The 27,910-nt window shown below is 33.6% G+C and overlaps 1 protein-coding gene across 4 annotated transcripts in view; it reads left to right on the forward strand.

Annotated features, from left to right (window-relative positions):
- The window catches only part of Gfrl (Glial cell line-derived neurotrophic family receptor-like), a 286,917-nt gene that overhangs the window by 222,293 nt on the left and 36,714 nt on the right, over positions 1-27,910 (forward strand). The window contains exons 5-10 of one of the 4 annotated variants that reach the window (XM_070308329.1): positions 2,600-2,727; positions 11,527-12,441; positions 13,970-14,146; positions 22,654-22,759; positions 22,832-22,984; positions 26,082-26,219. In XM_070308329.1, coding sequence (XP_070164430.1) covers positions 2,600-2,727; positions 11,527-12,441; positions 13,970-14,146; positions 22,654-22,759; positions 22,832-22,984; positions 26,082-26,219 — 1,617 coding nt within the window. The remainder of the gene's footprint in view (positions 1-2,599; positions 2,728-11,526; positions 12,442-13,969; positions 14,147-22,653; positions 22,760-22,831; positions 22,985-26,081; positions 26,220-27,910) is intronic. The other 3 variants (XM_070308330.1, XM_070308331.1, XM_070308333.1) reach the window with 3 other exon arrangements.

Here is a 27,910-nt window from a genome sequence, read left to right on the forward strand (position 1 = left end):
AGAATTTTTTTATATACAATACTTGGCGTCGCGACGCTACCGCGTCGCTTGATAAAATAATTCCAACAAAAAGAAAGAGAAGAAGAAGTCAAACAAAATCACACGATGCGGAATGAAACGTGACTCGCGTTCTGGTTCTTATGTGAACCTTTGCAACCCTTTGATGCGTCTTCCTCGCTGGTTGCGGCGTCTCTTCAGTTCCAGCTTTACCATCCCTTCGCTTTTGCCTCTCCTTTGACCTCTGAGAATTCAACGAGCAAAATTCACCGTAGCGTGTGTGCCATTAACCCAAATAATTTTGAATTTCAGAGTCTCCACATCGAATTTCTCTTTAGCTATCCGCTCTTCTGTCTTGCTCTCTCGTCCATATTTTTCTTTATTCCCGTCGAGAGAGTGACCTAATAAAAAAATTGGCTTAATAAAAACTTAGGTTAAATGATGATGGTTTACCATTAAACATAGCTTAGAAAGAACATTTCTAAAAAAGAACATTTCCACAAATAAATTAATTGCATAATTACTATTATAATTATTATCATTGTTAGTTTTTTAGTTCATTTTAGTTGTCTAATATCAGTTCTGTTTGTAATATAATAGTTCGCACAACTATTATTAATAAGTATTAATTATGCATTAATTATGTATGCGCACGCCTAAAACATGCGCCAAGATATTTTTTATCCGGTATAATTTACTTTGTACTATCGCAAAATGATATCTGATATAATTTTTCTAATTACCAACGAGATAATCTTAATTGCTCAACGTGTCATCGATTATATTGTATTGTATCGAATTTCGCGGCGGATTGTCGGCGCAGGAAAAGTTCCTTAAATACGTTCCTGTGTAAGTTCAAAAGTCAATTGATCGGCACTCTCGCGTAAAGTTTCTACGTTACCTTCGACGGAAGAAGGGAGGAAAGAGTTGAGTACGTTTCGGTTCTCGATCAGGATTCTCACGCCAGATATGGCGCGTGGTGTAAACGCGATTGACTTTCCGAAGCTAACGGAACTTTTACCACAGAGGGGAAAGGAACTTCTATTTACAACTATAATGGTCAAAGTTCTCCGGTATTATCCGTAGAGCGCGTGCGCGCGCGTCAATTGGATCGATAAAATAAGAAGAGAGTAAACAATGACCCAAGTTTTCTATTTCTAAAAGATTCTGTTCTAATAATGCTTTAATATAATTAGTCGTTTAACTGGAAATGTTTTCTTATTTATTAGTATTATTTGAAAAATATATTGTTTGCATGTGTTAATAAAAATACTTTCCATGTTTTGTTTTTTGTTTTTTTTTTGTTTTTTTTTTTCCTCAAAAGTTCATATAGCGTTTTCAATATCAAACTTTTCGGGATATCCGAAATATCGCTTTCCAATTCTAATCTAAAACAGATACGCTCTGTAGATTCGTGAATTTCAATCTGTTCGGATATTCCAGAAAAGTATTCGTAATAATTAAAATAACGCGTTGCTTAAAATTTAAAAATATTATATAATAATGAATTTATAAACGATATATTATACAAATGATTTTGTATATATATAGAAGAATAAAGTATTAAAATTATATACTTATACTATTATATTATATTGTTATACTATATATTTTTATATAACTATTTCAGTATTTCTGCGTAAAATTAATTTGGCTTTGATATTATATCAATTTTAATAATGTTATCAAGTTTTCGCAAAATTAATCAAAAATTGTAAAATTTCTTTTATTATCTTGTAAAACATTTTATAAAAAATTTAATTTTATATACCGTTTATATATGTGAAATTTATTTATTATATCACGTGGCAACTAAAAATTTGCCACTTTATAAAAGATTATTTCTATACATTTCTGCATTAATATACGTATACACCGAAGATAGCGATCACTAATTACGCGCGTATTGAAATTCCGATATGTATCGTGTCGATAATGTCTTGCAATTACCGCGGATTATTGGAACACAGACGTGCGCAAAAGTATTACGAAATATTGGAGGTACAGCAGCTCGGTGAATATCGGAGTTTGCGTATTTTAATATTTATTACGGCTATTGGAGGGGCCGCGCACAGATGTGGGTCAACGTATTTGGCAAAACGCCAATATATACACATATATATATATATATATATATATATTTGATGGCCAGTCATTAATCCTCCGAGCGAGAGATTTACGCGCCCGATGGCGAAGCGGGAATTCATCGCGATTAATTAATAATATTTATAAAGCAACGGGGGTCACAGCAATTACAATGCACCGCAATGGCATGTTAACGTGATTTTAAATCCTGCATTTAAACGTGCAGCGCAACCTTCTCATTTATAAAGCTGACGCCTTAATGCATTCCTCTTTTTATTATCATATTATTATTTTGTTTTATTTACTTTTATATATTTTTTATTATTTTTTTATATTATAATATTAGTGCAACGGACGCGTTCTTTTATAATTAATGATGCATATATATCCGCGGAATAATGCTTTAAGGTATTTTCTAATAAATTTTCCTCTCTCTAATCTAAAATTCACGATATATAAAATCTTCTAGTAGCTGCATTTGAGAGATAGTAACCACGTCTTATCGTTACTGTTTCAGAGAAGCTTGCTATGAGTCCTGGACGCAGCTGCGACTATCGCCACTGTTTGGCTGTATATGCCCGAATAATCACATGAAGCGGCGATGCGACAAGATCTTCTTGACGGTGAACCATAATCCCTGCGTTGGTGAGTCCAACTATAATACGCGATTCGTAAAGTTTCTCTGTCCTTCTCTCTATCGTGTGTTCGTATATATATATATATATATATATATATATATATATATATATCCATCGTACACGTAATTGCGTATGTCACGTGGAAAATTTTGCGCTGGCTTCCCGTCAACAAGCAATAATTGCTATTTGATTGTAAAAAGTAAGAATTTAATGTGCTCTCTATTACTAGAATGTAAATTGGTAATCGTACAAAAGCTGTGTCGCTGCAAAAGCAAACTCATTATCAAGTTTAGTTATTGGTAGAAATATGTTCGCGGATTCGAATGCCGGATAAATAGTTTGTTAATTAAATTTTATCGGTGTGCATAAACGCGTGTACGTCACGTGACACGTAAATACGTGTATGGGATTTCGTTTGATAACAAATTTTATCGTAAATTGAGATTCGAACGGACTGTTGTGACATGAATGAACATGAGTACAATTATATCAGCACTTTGTGAAAAGCAATTGTCGGTGTTTTGTGAAATAATTTTCAATATTCAAGAAGTTTTTTTTCTCTATCGTATCTTCGTTGAGTCTATGGGGTTTACCCTTGCGTGTCTGTCTGTGTGTATCTTGTACCAGTTTTTTTTTTATTTTTTTTTTTTTATGTGTACATTGAAGCGTCCGTGTCGATCCTGGACAACAGCGATAAATCTCAATAATTTAGTGTGTAGATTTGCACGATATACGTAGATTCTAATCGATACAAACTAATTACATTTATAACAGTCGATTTGAATTTTTCATTATTTTAAAATATTTATTTAATTTAAATATGTTTCGTGTATTGTTTTAGATGTTATGTATAAAGATGTTTTCTCGCAAAAAAAAAAAAAATATATATATATATATATATAATGTAAATTTAGAATATCTTTAGGAAAATTATATAATTAATATTTATAATTTTCATTTGCGACATTAAAAAAAAAATTTTGTTTAACGTTAAGGGATACGACGATGATTATATTTATACACATAATCGACATTACTCTCAAGTTTTTACGACAAAGTATGATGTTTGTTATCAACATAGTGCATAGACGAGAAGGCTCATTGTTGCATCGCTCTCGCATTTGCAACGACTGAGAACTGACATGCACTAAACTAAAGCCACTTCCTGTTACTCTCTCATTTTTTTCCCGGACGTCAAAGTTGCGAGCAAGGTAGGATGCTGCTCGACGAGGCAATTACTTTTAAGCGGTACCGCGGTGTTCAAGACTCGTCGGAGAACGTTATCCTCACCCTCGGATAAGCTACTTTCTTTGTAATTAACTAAATAAGGGGGAGTTGCAGGCATTAAAATGAAGATAACAATAAGCCCTCTAATTTCGAGAAAGATAATAAATGATACTTTAAATATGTATCGTAATGCAACAGTTGGGAAACAAGAATCTTTTATAATAGAAAAATGTAATTTTCAATTACAATCCCTTTGATGAATTTTTATTTTATTTCGAAATGTTCATACTATAACTTCAGCTACTTAGTAGGATTTACAATATGAACGTTATTCAATTTTTATATTATTATTAAGATTGAAATATTATAACTTAGCAATTGCAATATTTTTTCATAATGTGTTACTACTTTTTTATATTTTTATTGCTATTTTAACGCATTTTTTCAATATTATTATCCTTTTCTATAACTTTTATAAAACCGTGTTATTAATAATATATTACTATTAATTATTAATAAAAGTAATAATAAGCTTTTTAAACTTCATATTTTGATATGATATATATATATATATATATATATATATATATTGATATATATATACTTGAGATATAATATCTTATTTATAAAATATTAACAAAAGCCGATTCCTATACTTATATTTATTTATGCAAAACTTTTGCACTTTTATCATCATTTGTATTTTATTTAAATATTGAGATATCGACTGTATAACCAGGATCGACGACGCTTCCGCTCGTGCCTCGCAATCATAATTTAAGGCAACATTAAGATTCAAGCGTGCAGTGCGCGCACACAAAACGTAAGTATCTTTACACACACCACACGCATGTGTGACAAATGTGTCTCTTGCGTTGCGTTTGACGAATGAAGCGCGCCAACGATGCATATGCGTGCGATGAATACGGCATACACATTCTATCTACGATATAGCATTAACATTTGTGGAATGCGTGACTGGTCGAGAGCAGTTTTGCAGCACGGAAACATAAGCGAACAATTAGTTATTACGGTAACAATGTTATTACGTAATTAACCTCGACGCTACACGAACATAATGTACAAACATTTCGGTTTACAATAGCTCTCGACGGGGCAAACTACTTTACTTTGCGAAGAAGAAATTCTGCGCCTCTTTACCGCAATTTCGAATTAATTTTAAATGTTATACATTACCTCGATGACAGCTCAGCTATAACAAATGCAAACTGATATAATTTAGCGACAATTCTCGTAACAGATTCAAATGTCAAATGCCTCTTACAACCTGGAAAAATTATTTTTTCCATCCATAAACCAATGAATTCGAAATACAGTTATTACAAGGAAAAATATTGCACTAAAATAAATAATGTATTGAAAATTTTGCAAATTGATAAATAGAATTTTAAATTGATATTGGGAATGCTATTTGTCTCTCGTATAAACGTATAATTTGTCTCTCGTATTCAACTTTGTTCACTGTCGAAGATTTTATCGTTTCTGCTCATATGCATATAATAATTATAATTAAAAGCACAATTATTATTAATCGCAATTTCTCTCCAAATATATACAAATATTTATATAATATAATTATACTTTGATAGCTAATTGAATAATATACACATTGTACTTTCGAGTATTTCTATACACGTGTGAAAAATTTTCAACAACTATAGAATATATCTGATAATTATAAATATTTATGGATAAAAGATTTTTTTTTAATTTTGCTTTAAGAAATTTTCATACGCCTTTAAAAGCGAATTGATTTTTTAGTTACTGTTTCTCGCCCCCATGCAAGCTTAAAAATAAACTATACGTTCGAGCCGTGGTAATGCCAAACGATTCGTCTGATATGTAAATCTGGATCTTGAATTGAAATTGGAAGCGCGACTTTAAATAGGCCGGCCCTTTGCCATGCTCCGTTCTTCTTTCCCCAAGATATCGAACAACTAGACGGTAGGTGTATGAATAGTAATGAGGGAGAAAGGAGAGCGAGAAAGGAAAAGGAGCGTCGCTCCAACACGAAATTTATTTAAACGCTCGAGCTATTCCTTCGCAATCGAATTAAATTACTTCTTGTTGTTGCGAACGATCGAATCTTCGACACGAAGATGTATTCCAGACTTGCCTTGTTACTCAGTCGTATCTATCGATCATTCAATTACGTTTCTATCTTTTCGCGAATTGCAAATTAATCAGAAAGAATATATTTCGCTGATCGATTATTCGCGGTTTGATAATCATCTGTCATCCAAAAGATGGATGATAATTTATGTTACCACTTAAATATTATTTAGTAGCTATTGATAATCATATCTATTAATAATCATATCAAGCAAACGAGAGGTGATTGTCGTTAAAATGCAATAATTTTGATACAAATTAGACGTCAACATCACATTTTAAATTCTCTACATATCATTCTAGACATATTAAATCAATAATTTGAAAATATAAAATATAATTGCTATTAAATTCAGGATATTTATAAACAAGTTCAAAATTTAATTTTAAAAGATCAAATTAATTTCCATCTATATTTTTAATTAACTATATATAATTTTTAATTATCTATAGGTAATTACTTATTTATTAACTTTTGTTTAATAATAAATTTTATCTCTTAATTCTATAGCTGATGTATGGGTGTAATAATTTTTAATACTTTTGCATATAAAATATTAATAATAAAAAATTATTTTCCTTTATAATATTGTATATAGAAATTAATATATAGAAAGAGAAGTTTGATCTTGTGAAATAAAATTAATATACTAAAAAAGAACTTGTTATGAATCTCGTTTATTAAATCTGTAATTGATTGCAAAAATGTGAAATATTTAAACTATTATTAGTAGTGATCATTTGTTTTAATAATAGCATTTACAAAATTTTGAGCACTTAACTGTTTTTTTTTTTTTTTTTTTTTAATAATAAAGTATTATCAATATTTTTTCACACAATTATTTTTTTACAATTCTGCTTATTATTTGAAAAGTCAAACTGTCTTTTCAGTAAGATAGAAATCTGATTCCAACGAGATCGTCGCTCGATTGTTAATATTGGACACATAACATTCCGAAAGTGCGATATTTCTAGTAACGTGCGATGTTTCAATATTGACGGCCTTGATAGCTGACATCTATCCGAATTCAACAGCCATGATATTTGAGAGATATTTTTACCACGTTGCGTAAAAGTACGAAAATTTTCAAAATGTAAGGCACTAAACTCTTTCTATAACTATCGTATCTCTCTTCAAATATCACCAAAGCTTCCAGCTATCTTGGTTATCGCTGGGTCTCACGTTACTCATCCGAGGTTAATAAAAAGAAGCACACCGGCGCAACGGAGCACGTGACACTCAGAATCGAAGACGTCTCGAGACGTACGATCGTTACCTCGAAGGGGTTCAGGGTTGAGAGGGGCGGGGGAGTGTCCTCCTCCTTGCCGGTCCGATATACGAGAGGAAGACGGTTTATATTTCCCCTCTCTCCTCCGATAGAGGATAGCCGGAGGAATCGCGCGCGAAGATCGATCCTCGAAATCCCGGAACGTACGAGAGAAACGTCTGCACGAGAAAGCGCACCCCGGCACCCCCCATAAGGACGCACTCCGCCCGGGGAGGATTCGCATTCCGAGACCAATATCCTTGCCGTCGTCCTTGGTGGCTATCCCCGAGAGTGTCTCTCGTCTCATCCGTCTGCGATCCCGCAGTACATATATGTATATAATATATATATACACATATAAATATATTTCCACTTCGTGCCATATATACGTCATGAATATTTCGACGCGCGATCGCTCGCGCCCTATCGACAAACATTCGCGAGATAAATCGACGAGATGGGGAAAACACTATCGATACGAAGCGCCGTCATGGGAATATTGCTGCATAATATTTGCGATTGTGCGACTCTTACATTAGCTTAGTCGGATTCTCTATTCTAATATTAATGGCTGTAATTGATTTATTCCCTTTCGCAGTCTCTATGAATAATCGACACAAGGTATTTTCATGGTTTGATTATTATTCTACACCGGGCAATTCATTCCCTTTTTTAATTACGTTCTCTCTTTTTTTTTTTTTTACGTTGTTCTAAATCCAAACACTTTTCCAATTTTGTATCACACTTTCATGGCGTCATCGACTTATCAATCCTTTTGTACTGCTGGAACTACTGCGATAAAATGATTGGCAGGATTCGATCGCTCGCATCGACGCCCACAATTTTCCTTTATTGTCATAAATCCACTAGGACGAATCTTTACGTCACGATCGGTCAAGATTGCTCGGATCGTGAGATATGAAACGCTTGACGGATGAAGCGCGAGTCAAAAGTGGTGGCGATAAGACTCCCGGATGATCCTACGGGGCGGAGAGCACCAGAAATCGTGCACCGCATGTTCTGCATGTTGAGAATCCGCACTGGAGAATCGATGAATCGGCATCCGCATGCCTGTAACTTACAGCTTGTTTTCTATCTAAAATGTGTAGCCTATTAGTGTGTATAGTATGTCTACTACGACTCTATCTACTCTCTGTACTCGACTCACTATACTCTCCCCTTCTTTCCCCAGCGTCGTCGAACGATTTATCGAAAGACACCAGATCGTTATCAGAGTTTATTCGACGACAAATGAATCGTTTCGACGATTAAAAAATAACTTTTATTATTCTAATAAAAATAAATTTGTCTCTTAAAGTATCTAACGTCCTTCCTTTATATTCTAGTAAAAATATCCAATAGGTAAGTATAACAAAGTATCTTGTAAAATTTTCTCTTTTATATAAACATGTTTTGTTTGAAAATATAAAAAATGAATAATCAAAAAACTAATCGAGTAAACGAATTGAATTCTGATGATATGATTTAATCCTTATCAAGATTAAAATAAGTTTCACTATTCGTATATCATCTAATCTCAATAAACAAGATTATAAATTTATATCAATATACGATATCTTTATTTTTCTTCTCTCAATTACAAATCCACTCGCGATAAAAGATTTTCGAGATAAAGAACCTAACATATGACGATTGAGAAGGAAGAATAATATAATTAAGTGCGCGTGGGAGAGGAAATGGTACGCGCGATGCGAATAATTTATTCAGACCTCTATTTCGTTTGCGAACGATCGACGTGGAACAGAAGGTTAACGGCAGTCCTAGTCGGCAGTCTTGCGACGATCCCTCGGGAATCCGAAAATCTCTTAAGAACAAAATCACGCCCGACGAGCACCGCGTCACTCCGGGATAATTTCTCGCGCGCAGTAACGCTCGATGCGAGGATCCCTCGATTCTGAATGGAGTTTCGGTGAAATTCCCGAAGGAGCCCGAGATCCGGGATCGTCCGTCGATTTCGATTACCGGCCGGTTCGTTTAACTTCGTATTCTGGCCAGCTTTTTATTTCCCGGCGTCGCGCCCGGCAAACCGAGAAAATATCAACATCGTCGCGAGATTTACGATGATGTTCGCGGCTCGTTAATAACGCGCTCGAAGTAACTTACAATTGATTAATTACGCGAGCAGTAGTTTAAAAATGTCGAAAGTGCCGATGATAGAAATGTGAGCTTCGATAAAATAAATTTCATTCGCCGAATCAAATTTGACATCACATTATAAGCATGCGGAAAGTGTAAATGTAAAAGTGCGATAAAACCGAATTATATAATTGACGTTAAAAGGATCGAACCTCAAGGATTGGTTCCGAGGATTGAACTTGAATTGCTTTCGATTGAATCGTCAATTGGTTTAAATGGTACTTACCATTTCCTCTCAAATACCATTTCATGATTTTCCGAGTATATTTGCGTTCGTTATCTCTTTCGCAAAGGCAATTGGATCAAATTAGTTTCATGCCAGTTGAAAGTTTAAGAATTAAAAGCGAATTGTGAGAAAGGTGGATTTTTCAATTAAAGGAAAGAAGATATCTCGCGTTGTTATTTGCCTGAATGTATCTGTGCTTGATATTCCTTTTAAAAACGATTTCTAATAATATACTCTAATGAATGGTTTCTTGTTTCTACAGAACTCGATTCACAAGTAATTTCAGATACAATAAGTAAAATAAATTGTTGTCAAATCTTATTTTATAAATATACGATTTGCATTTACAGTATTTAATAAATTTAATAATGCTGAAATTTTTTTATTGCGAGTATGTGTAGAGAAAAAAAAACCGGTTTTTTGTTCTCTCTTACTAATATGTTATCAACGTATTTGGAATGATTAAAAATGCAGATATATTAAAAGTGGATTTTTTAACTGACTATTAAAAGAGAATCCAATAATAGCAAGTTAAATTACCTATTCATTTACGGACGTTTTAATTTCTTTTATTGCAATTTCTCTGAATACATCCGCGTGTGTTTGATATTTATTTCAAAAACAATTGGATATCACGGTCCGCAACGAAGCATTGTTCGTTGATTATCTTATTTGCAACGTGGTACAATTGCCCGGGTTTACTTCCACGTGTATATCTTCTTTCCGTAATTATAGTTCTGCGTACAATATTGCTTCTCTCACTCTAATTTACCTCATATACTCTTTCGACATATTCATTTCGCTAAATTCTCAAATATAGAACAATAGAATGAGAGTATTATCATATTTCCTATCGTTTATAATTTTGTTCCTCGATTTTTCCATAACAAAAGTATTGAAATAACGTGACAGAGAAAGCGATTGTACATGGAAAAATTTTCCCAATTTAATATTCAATGACAAAAATTTGAACTTTGCGCAAAAAATTGACTTTTAATCAAGTATCTTTAAAAAAAAAAAAAAAAAAAAAAAAAAAAAAAAAAAAAAAAAAAAACACTATTAATAAAAGAACTCATAAATCTAAAAAATAAATATAAATATATGATAGTATGTTTTTTAAACAGAATTGTATACGATATCGAAGGTATTAAGATTTTTTTAAATAAATATTATCGAATAATGAGCGAAATTAAATACTACATTTAAACGGACAATATAATTTAGATTTGTTTAGAAGATGATTGATTTAAACGCGTTTTTTAATTTTTTTTTAATTTTTGATTGAACATCTCACAATTGTTTGTCGTTATCTTTATAATATATTTATTCCTTTCCATTTAATTTATATCTTTCCTAAAAAATTCGCCGTCTAAATAAAATTTCCGATACTTATAAAATTTCGAAAGAAACACGAATGTATAGATGCATTTAGTAATTGAAACGTTCCTAATTAATTTACGATGTAATGTTACGTAATTACTCGTTCTCGCATCTAACATTTTGGAGCATCGATAATATCGAAGATCTAATCGCGATTCTTTAGGTCGCGACAGATATAAGCTGATGTATCATTCTCTAACGATATCGTGCCGAAATCTACTCTTCGCGACGATCCTTCGTCAATGCCCGTAATGCCAATGCACCATAATTATCATCATCACCATCACCACCATCATCACTGTCACGACACTACCCTACAACAACAGCACGCAGACCTCGCACGTTGCGTTACCGATGGCGAACGCGCACCCTCACTCACTCCGTTCTCGTCCGCGGCTCTGCTTCTGTGTTACAGAGGTCCTGCCCTCCTCCATCTCCGTAGACCTGTCGGGCACGGATTCGGCCCTGTACCCGTTCGACCCGCAGCAGGAGAACTACCAGGAGATCTGGTTGCCACCGACCAGTATGTACCCCTATTTTCTGTTCCCCGGGACCGCGCGCACCCCATCGTACTACGACCCCGACAGCACGTACGACTTACGGGAGCCCGGCGACCGACGCCAAGACCACCACCGTCTCGGCAATCGGCATCATCATGGCTACCAGGAGGCGCCGGAAATACCCGGCAATCCAGCCGTCCTCGTCGTCGAGACGTACGATCCTCGGATGGATTTACATCGGTACCAAACCGACGTGAATCGGTACGAGGATCGTGTGGCGACCTCGCGTCCTCCAGGCGCTGATCATCCGGATCGATCGACGGATAGATCTTCCTCCTTCTCCTCCTCTTCTTCTTCTTCTTCTTCCTCTTCTTCTTCTTCTTCTTCTTCTTCTTCTTCTTCTTCGTTGTCCAAGCATGATCGCGTCTCCAGCACAGTGCACCTGCAGCCCCAAAGCGAGCATGACGCGCACCTGCACCAGCATCGGCACCAACACCACCATCACCAGCACCACCACCATCGTCAGCACCCTGCACTACCTGCACCGCCGTCCGTCGTCGCGACGCTGTCGTCGTCGTCGTCGGCGGGCTCGTACGCGTCGGCGGCCGCTCGTCCCACGCCTACCGTGCTGGACGAGCCGTTAGGGGCACGCGGGCCCGGCCACGCCGAGCCGCCCCGGCTTCCGGCCCAGAGGAAGTTCGCGCCCAGGCCTACCTACGAGCACCGCGCGATTGTCGACGACGACGATCTCGATGACGAGTTCAAGCCAGGCGCGCTGCCCGTCGACCGGCTCTTCGATCCCCAGATCTTCGAAGGGTTCGTCGACCAAGGTTCGTACTGGGCCCACCGACGCGCTCAAGGGATCTTATTTTGAGAAGGGCGCTAGCCAGAGATACGTTAGGATACTCTGGCAGAAAACGTCAAATCGCGCGAGTATGTCGAGCACTGCGATGGTGGACACAATCGTGTCTTTTCTTTAATCGTACTTTGACAACGACAGATTCGAGAAATTAGAAACGGAGAGAGGTGAATTGATGGTATGAAAAATTTTTAATTAGAATTGGAAATGATCGATCGAGATAAGAAAGCTGTTAAGTTTAATTAATTTTATTAATTACGATAATTAATCAAGTAAGAAAAAAAATTTTTACAATTTATATTTCCTTAAAATTAAGAATATAAAATTGATATGAAAAATGAAAATATCCATTTATCTGTCAATGTAATCCGCTTCGTTAATTTAACAGCAAGAGGAACTGATTATTTATGTACAATAAACGCATGTACAATAAATATAGAATAGGTAGATTATGGATAAAGATATATATTTGATGCTGTCTTATAATATTACAATAGTAACAGAGAGAATTAATGTGAATGAATTTTTGATAGCAAGATGGAAGGGAAGATTAAAAATTTATGTTACTAGTTAATACATTCTTTTATAATTCTTAGCTTACCACATTTTGAATTATTTTGACGCACTTTAGAAATAATTTTTTAATATATTAATAACATTTTTTCAAAAATATTAGAATTTATAAGTATTTTATTTCGTTTTAACGTAATAAAAACTAAAATTATTAATTACGTTAATATTAATATAAGGATCAATCGAATTTAAAAAATCGAACAGTAAAATTTAATGTTTCTTATACAAATATTATAAAAAGTGAAAAAAGAAATGATAATACTGTATTATATAAGATAATAATTTTATTATAGACATGACATATTATTATTATCGAAAACAGATCTCGATTATTAAGGAAATATTCATCTTAAGCGTTCTTCAATATTTCGAATTATCTGAGACCTTTTTTTTATTTATTAATGAAAAAAAAAGAATAAATTTTATTGCAGATGGAAGGGCAATAACTTCTTTGCTTATTTCTTTATTCAGTAAAAAAAAAAAAAAATTATCTAATGCCTCTGAGTGCACTTAAGACGGATCAGAAAGTCGTGATTAATCATTTGCCTCGTTCTTAGCCTCTTTCTGATGCGATTGCAGTAGCTGAGAAAAAAAAGCTTTCAATTTTGTTGCATTAATTTTTCAGATTCGTCGCATTGCGCTGCGGCATCATTCACAGCAAATTTCGCTGTCATCATAAATATTTTCGTAGATTATTCAAAGATGATGCTTTTGCAATTTCGCAACAAGCGAGGGGTAGCTGTAATTTCAAATGGGCGCGATTCCCCTATAATTTTCCAAATTGCGCGCGATCACGATTTTTCTTCCGTTTCCTCTTTATAAGGGAGATGAATGAAAGATCCTGTTAAAGGACGTCCTCTTTCGCGTGGATTTATTGCGAAGATTACTTTCTCTATGCGCAACTTGTTACGCTCGGTCGTTTACAGTGAAGGTCATCGCCCATCCTGACAATTCTACCAGCTTCGAAGTGATTGAGTCGCAATTGGAAAATCCATTGATCGACGCTAAGCATCGGGATCTACTCACCATGAAGCAAATCCCTATCCCAATCAGCCATCATCATCGGATTCATCACAAGAGAAATCAAACTGATGATCTCGAACGTGAGTTTTCCATCGCCATTGTAATCTTATTCTTAACATGTTAAACAAATTAGTACGCTAATAGATTATCTTTTAAAGAATGTGGCCATATGTGCGAATAAAAATGGATATTGCATCTCGTGCAGAATAAATGTGACTGACTTAATTTGACTTGATTTTTGACTAAATATAAAGTTAAAATAGTTTCATATTAATATAATGATCTTAGAAATATACGTATATCTATCATTAATTATATATATTCCTTTGTATTATACATATAACATAAAGATATACGAATTATTTTAATTTTAAAATTACTTATAATATTATATTTATTATCAAATATACATTTTATAATTTAAAAAAATTGAACTATTTAAATTGTCTTGTCTGTGTTCATCGTTACCATGAACTATCTTATGCGAAATGACGCGTGAAAACTGAACTGCCAACGACTGCATTCTTCGATATTCACGCAATTGGACGCAATCAGTACAAGTAACAACGCGCCCGATGCAGAATCATAAATTTTTCCACCAAGATGATCACTTCTGCTTGTGGCGGTGGATTAAAAATGTTGAAAATATCGCAACATCACTGTTGCACGTCATGAAAAATTCCATTTGTTTTAATGTGCCGCGCGAATTCGTATCTTTCTACAAACTGCCCGCGACAGCATACAGTTGATGGATACGTGAGTTTTGCACGAGGCAAACCTAGAGAAAATGGATATATGAGACTATTTTTATGTATATGACTTTCATTGTTGATTGTGATGCGGTAATTGTCATTAGTTTCGACGAACAGCAATGAGTCGTTTTATACAAGAATGTATTGCAAATGTTTCATTTCTCTATCTTTATAAGACGTAGCAATAAAATGCAAAAATAATTGTGCACTCTTATTTAAAAAAAAAAAAAAGACAAAAACTAAAAATTAATTTTCATACGCGAGAAATAAATGTGACGCGGTAAACATTTTTTATTCAAATCTGTTTGCATATGGCAAATACAGAAAACGAGATAAATAAAAGAGAGAGAGAGAGAGGGAGGAAGTTTATCGTATTACGATAGAATTTTGAAAATGTATAACATAATATTAAAATTTATATAACATATATCCGCAGAAAATATTAATTACATCGCGGTTGGGTGAATTTTTGCGTTTCCGACATAATTTTTCGTGTTCCTGACGGAAAAAAAACATATCCGTTTCAATATCGAATAGTGATAATTAATTACAATAGAAATGCTTCCCAGTGAACCGATTCAATGCACCAAAAAGTGAAATTCATTAGTTTTCATGCAAAAAATATATTTCCACGTGCAAGTTTATTACATACCAAATAAATAAATTGCTTCATTTGGTATATATATATACAATATATATATCGAGATACCTGCAAAAACTGATTTTTTAAACTTTTACTCCTTTATAGTATTTTATTTTCAATGTTTCTATTTTATATGTTGTATACATAGTTTTATTTTATTATTTAATTATAAATAATTAAATAATTATATATGTATATACCATACATTATATAATATACTATACTATAAAATTAAAATTATGCAGATATTATCCTGAAAAAATTATATAATAAAAATATATAGCGAGAAAAATATATATTATATTATTTCTGCATACAATTAAAAAGAAAACAAGATTATATGATACTTAATATAAATATATCAATTACAGCTGAGTTTTTTAGAAACTTTATAAATAGAAAAAGTTTCGAAAAATATATATATAGAAAATATAATAAAAATATAATATCAACAATTATTAATCCGCGGGTAATCAAGATAAATGATCGAACGGGCAAATAGTAGGAATTAATCTTCAGACTACTTCGACGATCGCGATCTTTCGTCGACACGATGAAAGAGCGGACGATCGATCGCATCTCGCAAAGATATCACCTCAACGAGTAAGATTTATCGCGGCGAAAGTTTAATTTAATTTCGACTTTCTCTCCGGTTACTCTCATTTCCTGCCGCTTCTCGTATCTCTTTTGCGCGTTCGCATATTATTTCTCAAGCCGCCGGATTTCGAACTTTAATCCGCCATCGTGCCCAAGATTTGCCCAAGTTTTCGTCGTATTCGATATTATACTACGATTTTACATACAGTGAAACCGCCATTTCTCGTACACGAGAGAAACTCGCTTGAAAAAGCAAGCGCATTCACTTGATCTCTCATTCGTTATTGATTAAGAGAAATATTTTCTGTCAGGAGATTAATTCTGTTCTGTCTATATTTTCAAGTTCTTTTCGTATTTATTTGTATTGTATATGGTACGCTCAACTGAAACACAGATAGAAACTTTTATGGGGCAATGATTTATAGTCACACATACATATACTGCTTTTTTTTAATTTTAAAATGACTCATATCAAATAAAATAAAATTCCAAAAAAAAAGAATTTGTAAAATTGCGAATTTGTAGCTGCAAAAATATCTTGACACCTTGTCACTTCCTTTGTCAAATTTATCACCATCAAAATCTATTTTTCAACAATTTTTTTTTTATGTTAAATTAGAAATACTAAATAAAGAATTTTTATTTGCCATGTAGTTTAACTATATTTCAATCTTCTCAATCAAATTACATATCTGCAATCTGACAAATATCAGAGCTAAATTTCTAAATATATAAAGATTTATTTTCTATTATTTGCTCAATTTAATAAATCATATCAAAATTTGCTCACAAAATATTATAGCATTCGGAATACTGCCAATTGACAGTAGATATCGTGTTTTCGATGAACATCAGTACTCGTTCATTATAATTATAATAATTATAACAGGGCATTTATTATAATTATAATTGTTTAGTTTTGTCGATAACGATTTGTGTCTACGTCACGTATCCATTTATTTGTACATTGTCATGTTCAAGGGAATGATGAACGTAAAAAAAGATGAAGAAAAAAGAAATGAAAAAACCACGCTTGCACATGTATCCAGATAGACACATTGGAATTCTGCTGCAGCAATTAACACCACGAAAGAAACAACTAGTAATTAAAATCCTATCTAATAATATCTCGCGTTACGCCCGCTTTTCTTGTCAATTGACAAATTCTTTGGCCAGTTTCTTATTAACTAGTTAACGTTGCGATATGATATCTATCGTCTATATACATTTTCGGCATCTGAGTAGTTAAGAAACCAGAAAAAAATTAAGTATAAAACCAATTTTTTCAAAAACATGTAAAGTTGATTATTCGAAGATATCGAAGTTTTATAATACTGTTGTCTCTTTTCCTAAAATAATAAAACAACTGAAATGTATAATATAATATATAGCACACGAGCTGTAAACTTACAAAAATTTTTTTTTTTTATTTTAGTTTTGCTAAAACGAAATAAAAGATTTAAGAAATATAAAAATATATTTCATAACCAAGAAGGTTTATCGTGCTTATCTTGCAGCTTTAAAACAGGGATCTTTTTTTTGTTTTGTTATATTTTTTCCTAAAAAGATAAATGTTACAGTTTATTGGAAATAACGTAGATAAACTAATTTAGACTTTTCATTGATTAAAGTACAATAATATTAGATCGTTGGTAAATTTTTTGTCTGACATCACGCTGTAAATAACAGTCGCGATTAGCCAGTGTTTTTGGCACCAGCGCAGATCTTGTTTCTCTATAATTATTGCTAATTGCCTGCGCGACCAATTAACGTCAAATATGGGAAATACAATTGCGATCGGGAAACGCTTCTCGCTCAACGTTTTGCGCATTTCTTTAAACCGATTTTCTCTCAATTACAGCTGCGCTAATTACTCGGTTGGCCGATCAATTACGGATATTTATTGCGGTTTCACATATATAAATAACTGTTATAAAACCGAGATGTGCTCTACGATAGTAGGCTAATAATTAATTAGCACACAATATTTGCTCGTTTCTTTATTAATCGTCACATTTGACAGATTGTGTATTTTCCCTTTTATTTTGCATATTAAAATAATTTGTTATATACATGATTATTTTATTAAAAGAACTGTCAAATTAATACTATTATTATATAATGTAAATTATAGAGAAGAGTTTTTCTATCATTATTTGATTTGTTTGTTTCTTTTTCTCTTTAAACTTGGTTTCTTTATATATTTTTGAGTTCTTCATTACATTAAGTTATATATACATATATATATATATATATATATTTAAATGTAATAAAATTTTAGACAATATTTAATTTTAGACATATTTAATTTACACTAATAAAATAAAAGAACAAAATATGACATAAAAGAAATAAAATATGAAGGGGTATATTATCGTTATAAATTTATATTACAGAGACAAACGTCTTATTTAATTTTATCTAATTTAATTTTTACGTATCACGTTCAATATTTTTTTACATAAAACATTTAATGTTCAAATCGAATATATAATGAGAAAATTTCAGTCGATTTTATTAATTTAACGCTAAAGCTCACGGCTATGAAGAAGAATTAATAATTTTAGATTTCTCGAACTGGTCTTGCGACGAATGAGAAAGTGAATTACACTATGAATCTTGATCTTCTTTAACAACCGCTTTCGATCGTTAGGATCGCGCAACGTCGGGATGTGCTTCTCGCCAGTTTAATGTCTGCGCTGAATATGCAATACGAACAGACAAGTCACGTTGAGCGTTGACGTTAAACTTCGCAATTTCGTTAACCGACGAGTTTGCGTTCCCGTCAACTTCGCGCTGCATCGCGACAAAAATCGCGGCCACGAGCTTAAAAGACGCATTCACGATTCTGGGTGTAATAAGTGAAATTTAATAGAAGTCACAGGAACGTGAAGTCAAGCGTAAATTACAATCTGGTTTGAAGGGTTTCAAACATCCTGACAGCTCCTGTCACATTTCATCCTTTCTATGTGATGTGTCTCATTGTGTCTCATTTTATATATATATATATATATCTATATGAATCTATTTTACCGAATTAAAACGCGCGCGTGGATTTATTGATGTTGTAAGAAATATATGTGCGTTCTCTTGCTTTAAAATAACTAATACAAAGATATTAAAAATATTTGTGTTGGTCAGTCACAGAACTGAGAATATTAACTTACTAGTATCTCTTACCTGGCGCTTTTTTTCTTATCAAATTTTTTTATCGACAATATATTAGTCTGTAGGATCTTATATAATTTACATTTTTCTAATTAATTTTAGTACTTTGTAAAACGCTTAGATATTCAAATCAATATCGAGGATATCTTTTATTTGAGATAAACACGATTTCTCTCGCTTGATATCGCGAAAAGTGCACTTTATACAATATTTGCCACCGTTAGCCTAAGTGCTGAGCATAGGATGAGCACATGCTTTACTCGCGACGTTTTAACCGGCTGCATTCTCCACGAGCAAATGATGTCGTTCGTACGAAAGTCTAATGAGTCGCCAAGCAAGTTTCTGCATCCGTGCACCTGTGTCACCGAAGAGAGATCCTCATCCGATCGAGAAACCGCGATATATCTTGCGACCCGCAAAAGCGAGCCCGGTATCGATTTCGAGAAGTTGGTCAGGTGACACGAGTTTCAATTACTGCCGTTCGGAATTGCCCTTGTTCTTCTTCCTGCGATGCGCCGAACGGATCTGAAACTTGTAATATTGATATTCTATCGGAAATGTGCTTGATGCGTGTTCCGATTTACGTTCTGACAATCTTCGAAATACATTTCAATCTTGTCGGACTTCGGTATCTGCGGTCTCATATATGTTACTTCCGACTTTTATTAAATCAATACACATAAAAATAGAAGGAGATATTTTTAATTTCTCTTCAAATTCTCGTTATTAATAATCGAATATATCGGAATTATTTAAAAATATCAAGAGAGTCTTTTAAAACTAAATAATATATTTTCCATTAATCTTTATACTTAATATTAATTTGATAAAAGCTAGAATAATTTTTTTTTTAAAACTTTTACACTTTAAAACTAACATTTTTTTGTTATATCGTATTACTGCAATTTTCTGTAAAAATTATCTATCTTTGATCGCCGCTTTTATTGAAACTTTAAACAGTAATCGGTATTCCTTTCTGTATGTCGAAACAAATACACGTATATACAATACATAGCTTACAAACGATTCAGGGGTGCGATTAAGGCCTCCGAAGGACTGCCAGGGGTTTGGCGGGCGCTCGTTTGTCTTAATAAAGTGCGTCGTAGCCACGCTCGCTATGGTGGTTGAGTTATGGTCAGTCATCTGATAGGGCGGCTCTTCTCATGGGGAATCCTAGACTCTTCTTTTCCCCCCTCTATGCGGCTAAAAGGTAGCTTCTTTCTTTCTTCCCGATATTTACGGGCGTTTCTTTCCCGCGATCATTAACCCCGTCGCCGGAGTCCATCAATCGAAGAGGGGATGTTAATCATGACAGATGGTTAATCATGATAGTCATTCGTCATTGAAGGGAGGAGGAAACTACCCTTTTCCTCCTCCCATGATAATTATTTGTTGGATTTGATTCTATTATGAAATCTGGAATCGTGCAACAAATATTTCCACGACGATCCCTTGTTATGTTTCCAATCGGGGAAACATTTTGCAGGACGCGAAATATCGATTTCTCTTCTCTTGTAATCCATAGGGAAAATATTCGTTTAAAAGGTCAGAATAATCTGGTCTGATCAATTTTTTGGTTTCATCAAATTTGATCAAAAATTTTGTGAATTTTAATAACATTGCATTTAAATGATAATGAGATTTTAATCATTTGTTCCAATTCTAATTCATGAGCGTTCACGGAGCTCTTGGATATAACGGAGAGACGATATTCATCGTTTTTTTTTTTTTTTTTTTTTATAACGCGTCAATGCACTCGGTACGACGCTGATGATTTATCATTTATTTGTGTCCACCGGTGAGAAAAGTGGGTCTCCTCAGTGGCTGTGTAAACATTACATATATAATGGACGAAGAGCTCAGGCTACCATGTTTAACTACATCGATATCGATCTTTTTTAAGGAAAGGTGTTGCGCTCGATGTTGCGATCGATGATAGAAGCTAGCGTTTCAATTTGTGCTGGAAGAATCTTGACGTCATACAATAGTAGACGTATTCATGATAAACGATGCTTTTCACAATTTATCAAATACGACCGCGCGCGCCTGTGGTACAACTGCATAACATGGCGCTAATTGGAAAAGTTTCACCCGTTATAATGAAAATTTTATTTTCTTATTTTCATACGCGTACTCGATCAATATAAATTTAAAGTAAGACATTTTGTGAATGCGTGTCCGTGCATATGGTGTATACCAGGTATATAAATATGAAAGCGGAATTTGCCCATAGCTGGCCCTAGCTGTCAATGTAGTTACCGTCAAATCGCGTCATTGGCGCCATTTTCTTGTTTTGACATCTGATAAAGATTTTCAACTCATAACAATACAAGTTTCATACAACAGCATAGTATTTAATAGCGTTGAACATGTCGAATTTTGTGCCTGGAAACTACGATTTGCGGACAGCATTGATTTTCCGTTACCATTTGAAGAAAACTGCTGCAGAATCGCATCGAATGCTTGTCGAAGCTTACGGTGAGCATGCTCTTGGTAAATCACAGTGCTTTGAGTGGTTTAAAAAATTCAAAAGTGGCGATTTTGACGCGAGAAACGAAGAACGTGCAAGACCACCGAAAAAGTTTGAAGACAGCGAATTGCAAACATTGTTGGATGAGGATGACGCTCAAACGCAACAACAACTCGATTTGAATCAGGCTTTGCGTGAAAAACGACCAGAATATCAAAAAAGGCGACACAAAGTGATTTTGCTTCATGATAATGCATCATCGCGCACAGCAAAACCGGTCAAGGAAACGATTGAGGCGTTTAGTTGGGAAATACTTTCGCATGCGGCTTACTCACCAGACTTGGCTCCATCCGATTACTACTTATTTGCATCGATGGGACTCGCACTTGCTGAGCAGCGCTTCACTTCTTACGAAAATGTACGAAAATGGCTCGATGACTGGTTTGCCTCAAAGGAGCAACAGTTTTTTTGGCGTGGCATCCACAAATTGTCAGAGAGATGGGAAAAATGTATAGCTAGCAATGGGCAATACTTGGAATAAAATATTTTTTATCATTTTCATACAATAAACGTGTATTTTCTATACAAAAATTCCGGTTTCATATTTAGAATCAATATGAATCGCGCAACTGTATTTCTTATATTTCACTTTTATAAACATTAAGCTTTTTCTTAACTTGCAACAGATACATAAAATTTTTTTAAATCTTTATTTTATAAAATTTATAATAATGGACTGACATTGAAAAGAGATATTATGATATAATAATCGGATTTTAAATTAATTGCCCTTTTCTTTTATATAGAATAAGAAAATGTGATTTATACTATTGTTTCGCTTAAAGATGCACAATCCATGACGTGCAAAAGAATTAAAATCAGGCCCTATTAGCTTCCTAATTATCGACTTAGCGCTTTCTGTTCAGTAATTTTTTTTTTTTTTTATTTATTTTCTAGAAATAGGCGTGACATCAACATCGTCCATGTCGGAAATCGACAAAATTCAGCCGCCAGTTAAACTTATTCTGCCCAGCACATGCCATCATGCTTATACATCTTGCAAGTAAGTTTTCAAGTCTGGTAATCGACACCGATTACACCGAATAAACAATATAAAATTTTTTCTCTTGCGCAGAAACGATCCGGAATGCAAGAATCTGCTACAGCCTGTTCTGAATCATTGCGACTCGACGACGTGCGCGAGGAACGAGTGCATGGAAGCGCTGCAGCATTTCTACAAAACCGCCAATCACAGACATTCCGTGGAAATCGCTTTCTGTCTCTGCAGGTTAGTTCAATAGATATAGCAATCTCTTTTTTCAACTCCATTGCTATCTCATCATTGTTTCTTATATTATTTTTTTTAATTTCAATTTGTACTTCTTTATGTATTACTTCCTTATAGAGGAAGCTTTGTTTTCGCGACAAAATTTTTTTTCTTCGAGTTTTCTGTGCCCAATGTATTTAGAATGTTCTAAGAGACGGAAAACTCGTATTCCTAGAAAATATCTGTCTGCATGTATGTATGTATGTGTGTGTGTGTACCATATGTGTACGCAATATATTGGTACAACTTCTAACTTCCGCAATTTTTTAGATATCGGGTTAAATTTTTTTACATGGATAGAGTATTATTAAAGAATGATTGGTACTGAATTTGGCGAGTATCGGTGAAAGGGTTCATTTTTTGTAAAATTTTGAATTTTTCGAGGATTGTCTGTGCACGCTGTAACTTTCGGAAAATTTAAAATATCCTGTTAAATCTTTTTATATGAATAGAGTATCATTAAAGGATAATGGTATTGAATTTACTTCCTCTATGAGGAAGCCAAAATTGAAAAACTCGTTTGCTTTAAGAAGCTTAAGCTTTGTGAGCGAAATAAAATTCCTCTTCTAATGTGCACAATTTTCAACTTGTTTTTCTTTTTTTCATATCATTTTAAAGAGTCCTGCACTTTCTCTCTCTCTCTCTCCCCCTCTCTGTTTTTCATTATTTACATTCATTATTTGTTACTGCAAATCAGTTCATTTGGAAAATACGAAGATCGCATATTTCACGTTTCATTCTAATAGCATATTTTCTAGCAAAAAATATATTGATATGAAAAAATATGTTGGGAGGATGACCGCTTTTCGGTTTGTATTCCATCTGAGTTAAGTGTTTAATTGGACTTTTATTGTTGCGAGAAAGTCGCGTTAAATTATTAACGCATCGCGGGCGACACAATGCGCGGTGCGATGTGAATTAATAACGTGAATTATTATTGTAACGCGCAAGCGACGCATCTGCGCGCGACGAATCAACTATCGGCATCGATTGTAAATTAATTGGAAATTAATCGAAGAACGCGCCGCGTTGTTAACTCTGCGTCCTAATTACGCTCGCGCGATGCGCGCACGTTCGCGATGAAAAATTTTCCGAAATCTGGCATATCGAGCTATTGAATCGCGATACATAATGCCGAGTTGCATCCGGTTACGCGCAACCGATCGACATGCCGAAAAAGAAAATGTGCAATGCGTTTAACTGACAGAAATGCCAGATCATGATCTCGATCCATAGCTGATGCAGCTCGGTGCATTATGCATTCTGTTGAGTTCGGACGAAGATAATCATGAGCACAATATGCGGAATTACAGGACCGAATAAATTAAAGGGAAAGAAATAAGGAACGCACGATTGCTGCGATCCACATTGTTCCATGTATTATGAAAAGTTAGAATTATATAGACGTAATGATAAGCCACAATATTTCTTGTGTGCCGCAACATTTCGTTACAAATACGTCTATTCATCCTTTTCTTCTCTCTGGATAGAAGAGAAGTTTTCTTCAATGTAGTCGTAATGAAAAGATAGAAGCATTAGCAAGTTAAATCCTTATTATTGTCCTTATTTTATTTTTAAATAAGAAGAATTCTCTGTTTATGTGTTGCATGCACGTTGCACACTAATGTTCTTAGCGCGATTTTAATAAATTTATTTTATAAACATAAATTACTTTTAGAATATATAATTGACGTGAAGGGAAATCATGTGAAAGAAAGTACAAAACCGAGTCGATGGAATTAATAGAAGAAAAACAATGGGAAAAAATACTTGTAATTACGAAATTATATTCTCCGATATTAAATAACAATCTTCATACAAATTACGGCACAAAATAATTGTTAATGCAATTTGACCTTAGCGTAAGATAATTGCAATTTCTTTTACAAAATATTTTATAATCTTAATGATTAATTTAAGAAAAAAAATTGCTGAAATTAGATAAGTTTTCTTCAAGCCAATTTTAAAAATTAATATTGAGCCTGCAATCAATTATAAAATCTGACAATGAGCTCTTAGGAAAAATCGCGCGCGCGCGCGAGAGAGAGAGAAAGAGAGGGAGAGAGAGAGAGAGAGAGAGAGAGAGAGAGAGGAGGAGGAGAAAAGAAAGAACGGAGAGCGATTTCAAAATGTTGCAATGATGATTTCGACGGTATTTTCCAAGGTGACCAATATTCCTCTCGCGCGGGAGAATCAGTCTTGAGGAGATCCGTCCTTTTTAACGAGGCTTCTTTAACTTTTAAGTGGCTTTCGACCGCGAAACAATGCGGAAACTTTTCGTTCTTGCCTCGCGTCTTATTTTTATCCGCCGAAATCTTTGTGCCAATCTTTTCCATCGAATCCGTCATTTTGTTCAAACATACGTCTTAAAATAAGTACAGAGAAGATAAGACAAGAAAATGCAGCTGATTGTAAATATATATATATAATCGTTACTTTATACATTTGCTAAACAATACATGCCGCGCAAATTCTGTTCTCTCAAATATTTTCTATAATTATTGCATTGTGATATTATTATCTTGCAACAGAGAAAGAGAAAGAGAGAGAGAGAGAGAGAGAGAGAGAGAGAGAGAGAGAACTACTTATATAAATACTCATTTGTAAATTATAATCCAGATTAGTGGGTTAGAAAATATAAAAATTAATTATTCCAATCTTGTCCATTTCTGTGTCATGTTACAATGTGATAAAAAAATCATTCGAAAGATATTTCAGCTAAACAGAAAAAAGAAAACGTTATGTATTATAAAATATCACTTATATATTTTTTAAATTTTTTACGACCACTATAATACACTAATTATACGCCTTTTAATGATAAATTAATTATTTAATGATAAAAAAGAATTAGTTTTCAAATTCTATCAACTTTGAAAATTTTTAATTATTTTTACATAAATATGGATTACTTTTTATTTCAATTATCTTGTAATATTTCAGTCACAATGTACATATATATATTGTATACAAAGAGTATTTCTTCGTAGACTATAATACCTTGTGAAAAATTTATATTTTTCTACGTCTTATTGTAGTTTTGTTTTTCCTGTTATAGGAAAACTGATAGCAAAAAGGACGAGTGCATAATGGCGCAAGAAAAAATGCATCCGATGTGCGCGCAGCGCATAGACGGCGCTGAAATGCCGACGTGTCACAGCCTGGCTGAAACTTGCAAAGAGATTAGAAGTTGCAGGTGAGGCAGCATATTATATTCATATTTTAGAAAAATTACGTGTTTCTTCATAAATTATCCGTGCGTCGCTACAGATTTTGCATACAGAAACGTAAAGTGAAAAAAATATATAAAATAGTAGCCGGTTAAAATTAATGTATATAACATGTGTGCTTTAATTCTAGGGTTAATAATTATTACGAACAATACCCAAAAAAAGAAAAAAAAATTGATCTCAAAGCGGAATTTTTTGTTATAATTATAGAGAATTAAGAATTAAAAGATTTTCAAAAAAATCGTAATGAGATTTGATATCGCGATTTTATCGTTTAATAGTTTTATCGGATTTAAAAGTTCTATCGGATACAAAGCGATACAAAAATCTCTCTCCTATAAAGTAAAATGGTTTTCTCAGCGCTTAAACGGCTTTACTTAAAACGACATTCATGTACACCGCCACATACTCGTGTTGCAGAAAATGAAGGGACGATTATTTTCATCCCTCATAGTCGCACTGATCCTCCGACCAATGTCCTCTTGTCTAAGGAAATATTGCATTAGCGCGCGAATAAATCTTGTTGAATCGCGATTTAACTTTAAAATTGAAAAAGTTCCGGCGGAACCGCGAGAAAAAAATAAGGGATGACGTGTTTGCGATGTTTAATAGGGTACTTCTTTGGTTTACTCAGCGAGATAAGATCGCGTCTCATTCTAATTGGACATTATTATTTACATGTCAATTTTGCTCCGTTTTACATCGTACGACGATATTCGCTCGCCGTGAAGAATCTCCTGGTAAACTGCAAAGACGAGAAAAGAGAAACTTTATCTTTTTCTCTTTTTTATGCGAAGAAGAGTAATTCATTTTTTAAAGCGGCAGCTTCTTGCGGAAGATACATTGCAATTTAACAACTTGAGCTAAACATCTCGTGCAAAATGGTCTGAGAATTTTGTTCATTAGCTTCTATACAAGCTAAGTGGTACATGAATATTATAATCAAGGCATAAAGGTAGAATAGTAACCGCACGTGATTAATATTCAAAAAATATTGATACCTTGACATCGTAAATTAGTTTAAAAAGTCTATCTTGAATTAAGGAAAAAATCTATCGTAAATTAAGGTTGCAAAGTGTAAAGCTACACAATCGACACATAACATAGAAATATATAAAATCAGAGTAACATCAAAATATCGATTAACGTTATTCCAATTAATTAACGTTGCCTTTTTCTATCTTTCTTCCTTTTCCTTTTTTTTTCTTTTTATTATTTAAGATTTAAGGATATAGTTCAGAGAGAAGGACAGAAAGGACTAATCAATCAGTTAGAATCAGTTAATTTAAATTATTGATGCAAATCAATTTTAGCAAGTTTCTAAAATAAGACGATGCATCATTCATGTCTCGTCTAATTCCCGGTCACTCTACTGCCTGAAACTGCACGTGATCTCTATTCTTATTAATACAAATTTAATTAATTTCAATTATTTAATTATATTAATTTTACGGAACAGAAAATGTATTATAATTCTAGACATTGACTAAAATTCTCTATTAAAAGTAAGATAATTCTCCCTAGTAAAAGATACTTTTTTTTATATATTTCGTTATTATCGAAGATACGCGACAAATAATAAATTTTTTTTTTTTTTAAGAATAAATAAGTATTTACATATACAGACATAAAAAATTTAAAAAAAATAACTTTCCTA

This window comes from Polyergus mexicanus, unplaced genomic scaffold (genome assembly GCF_030449975.1).
Source record: "Polyergus mexicanus isolate NDT 795.1 unplaced genomic scaffold, iyPolMexi1.0 SCAF_15, whole genome shotgun sequence".
In the NCBI taxonomy this organism is placed as follows: domain Eukaryota; kingdom Metazoa; phylum Arthropoda; class Insecta; order Hymenoptera; family Formicidae; genus Polyergus; species Polyergus mexicanus.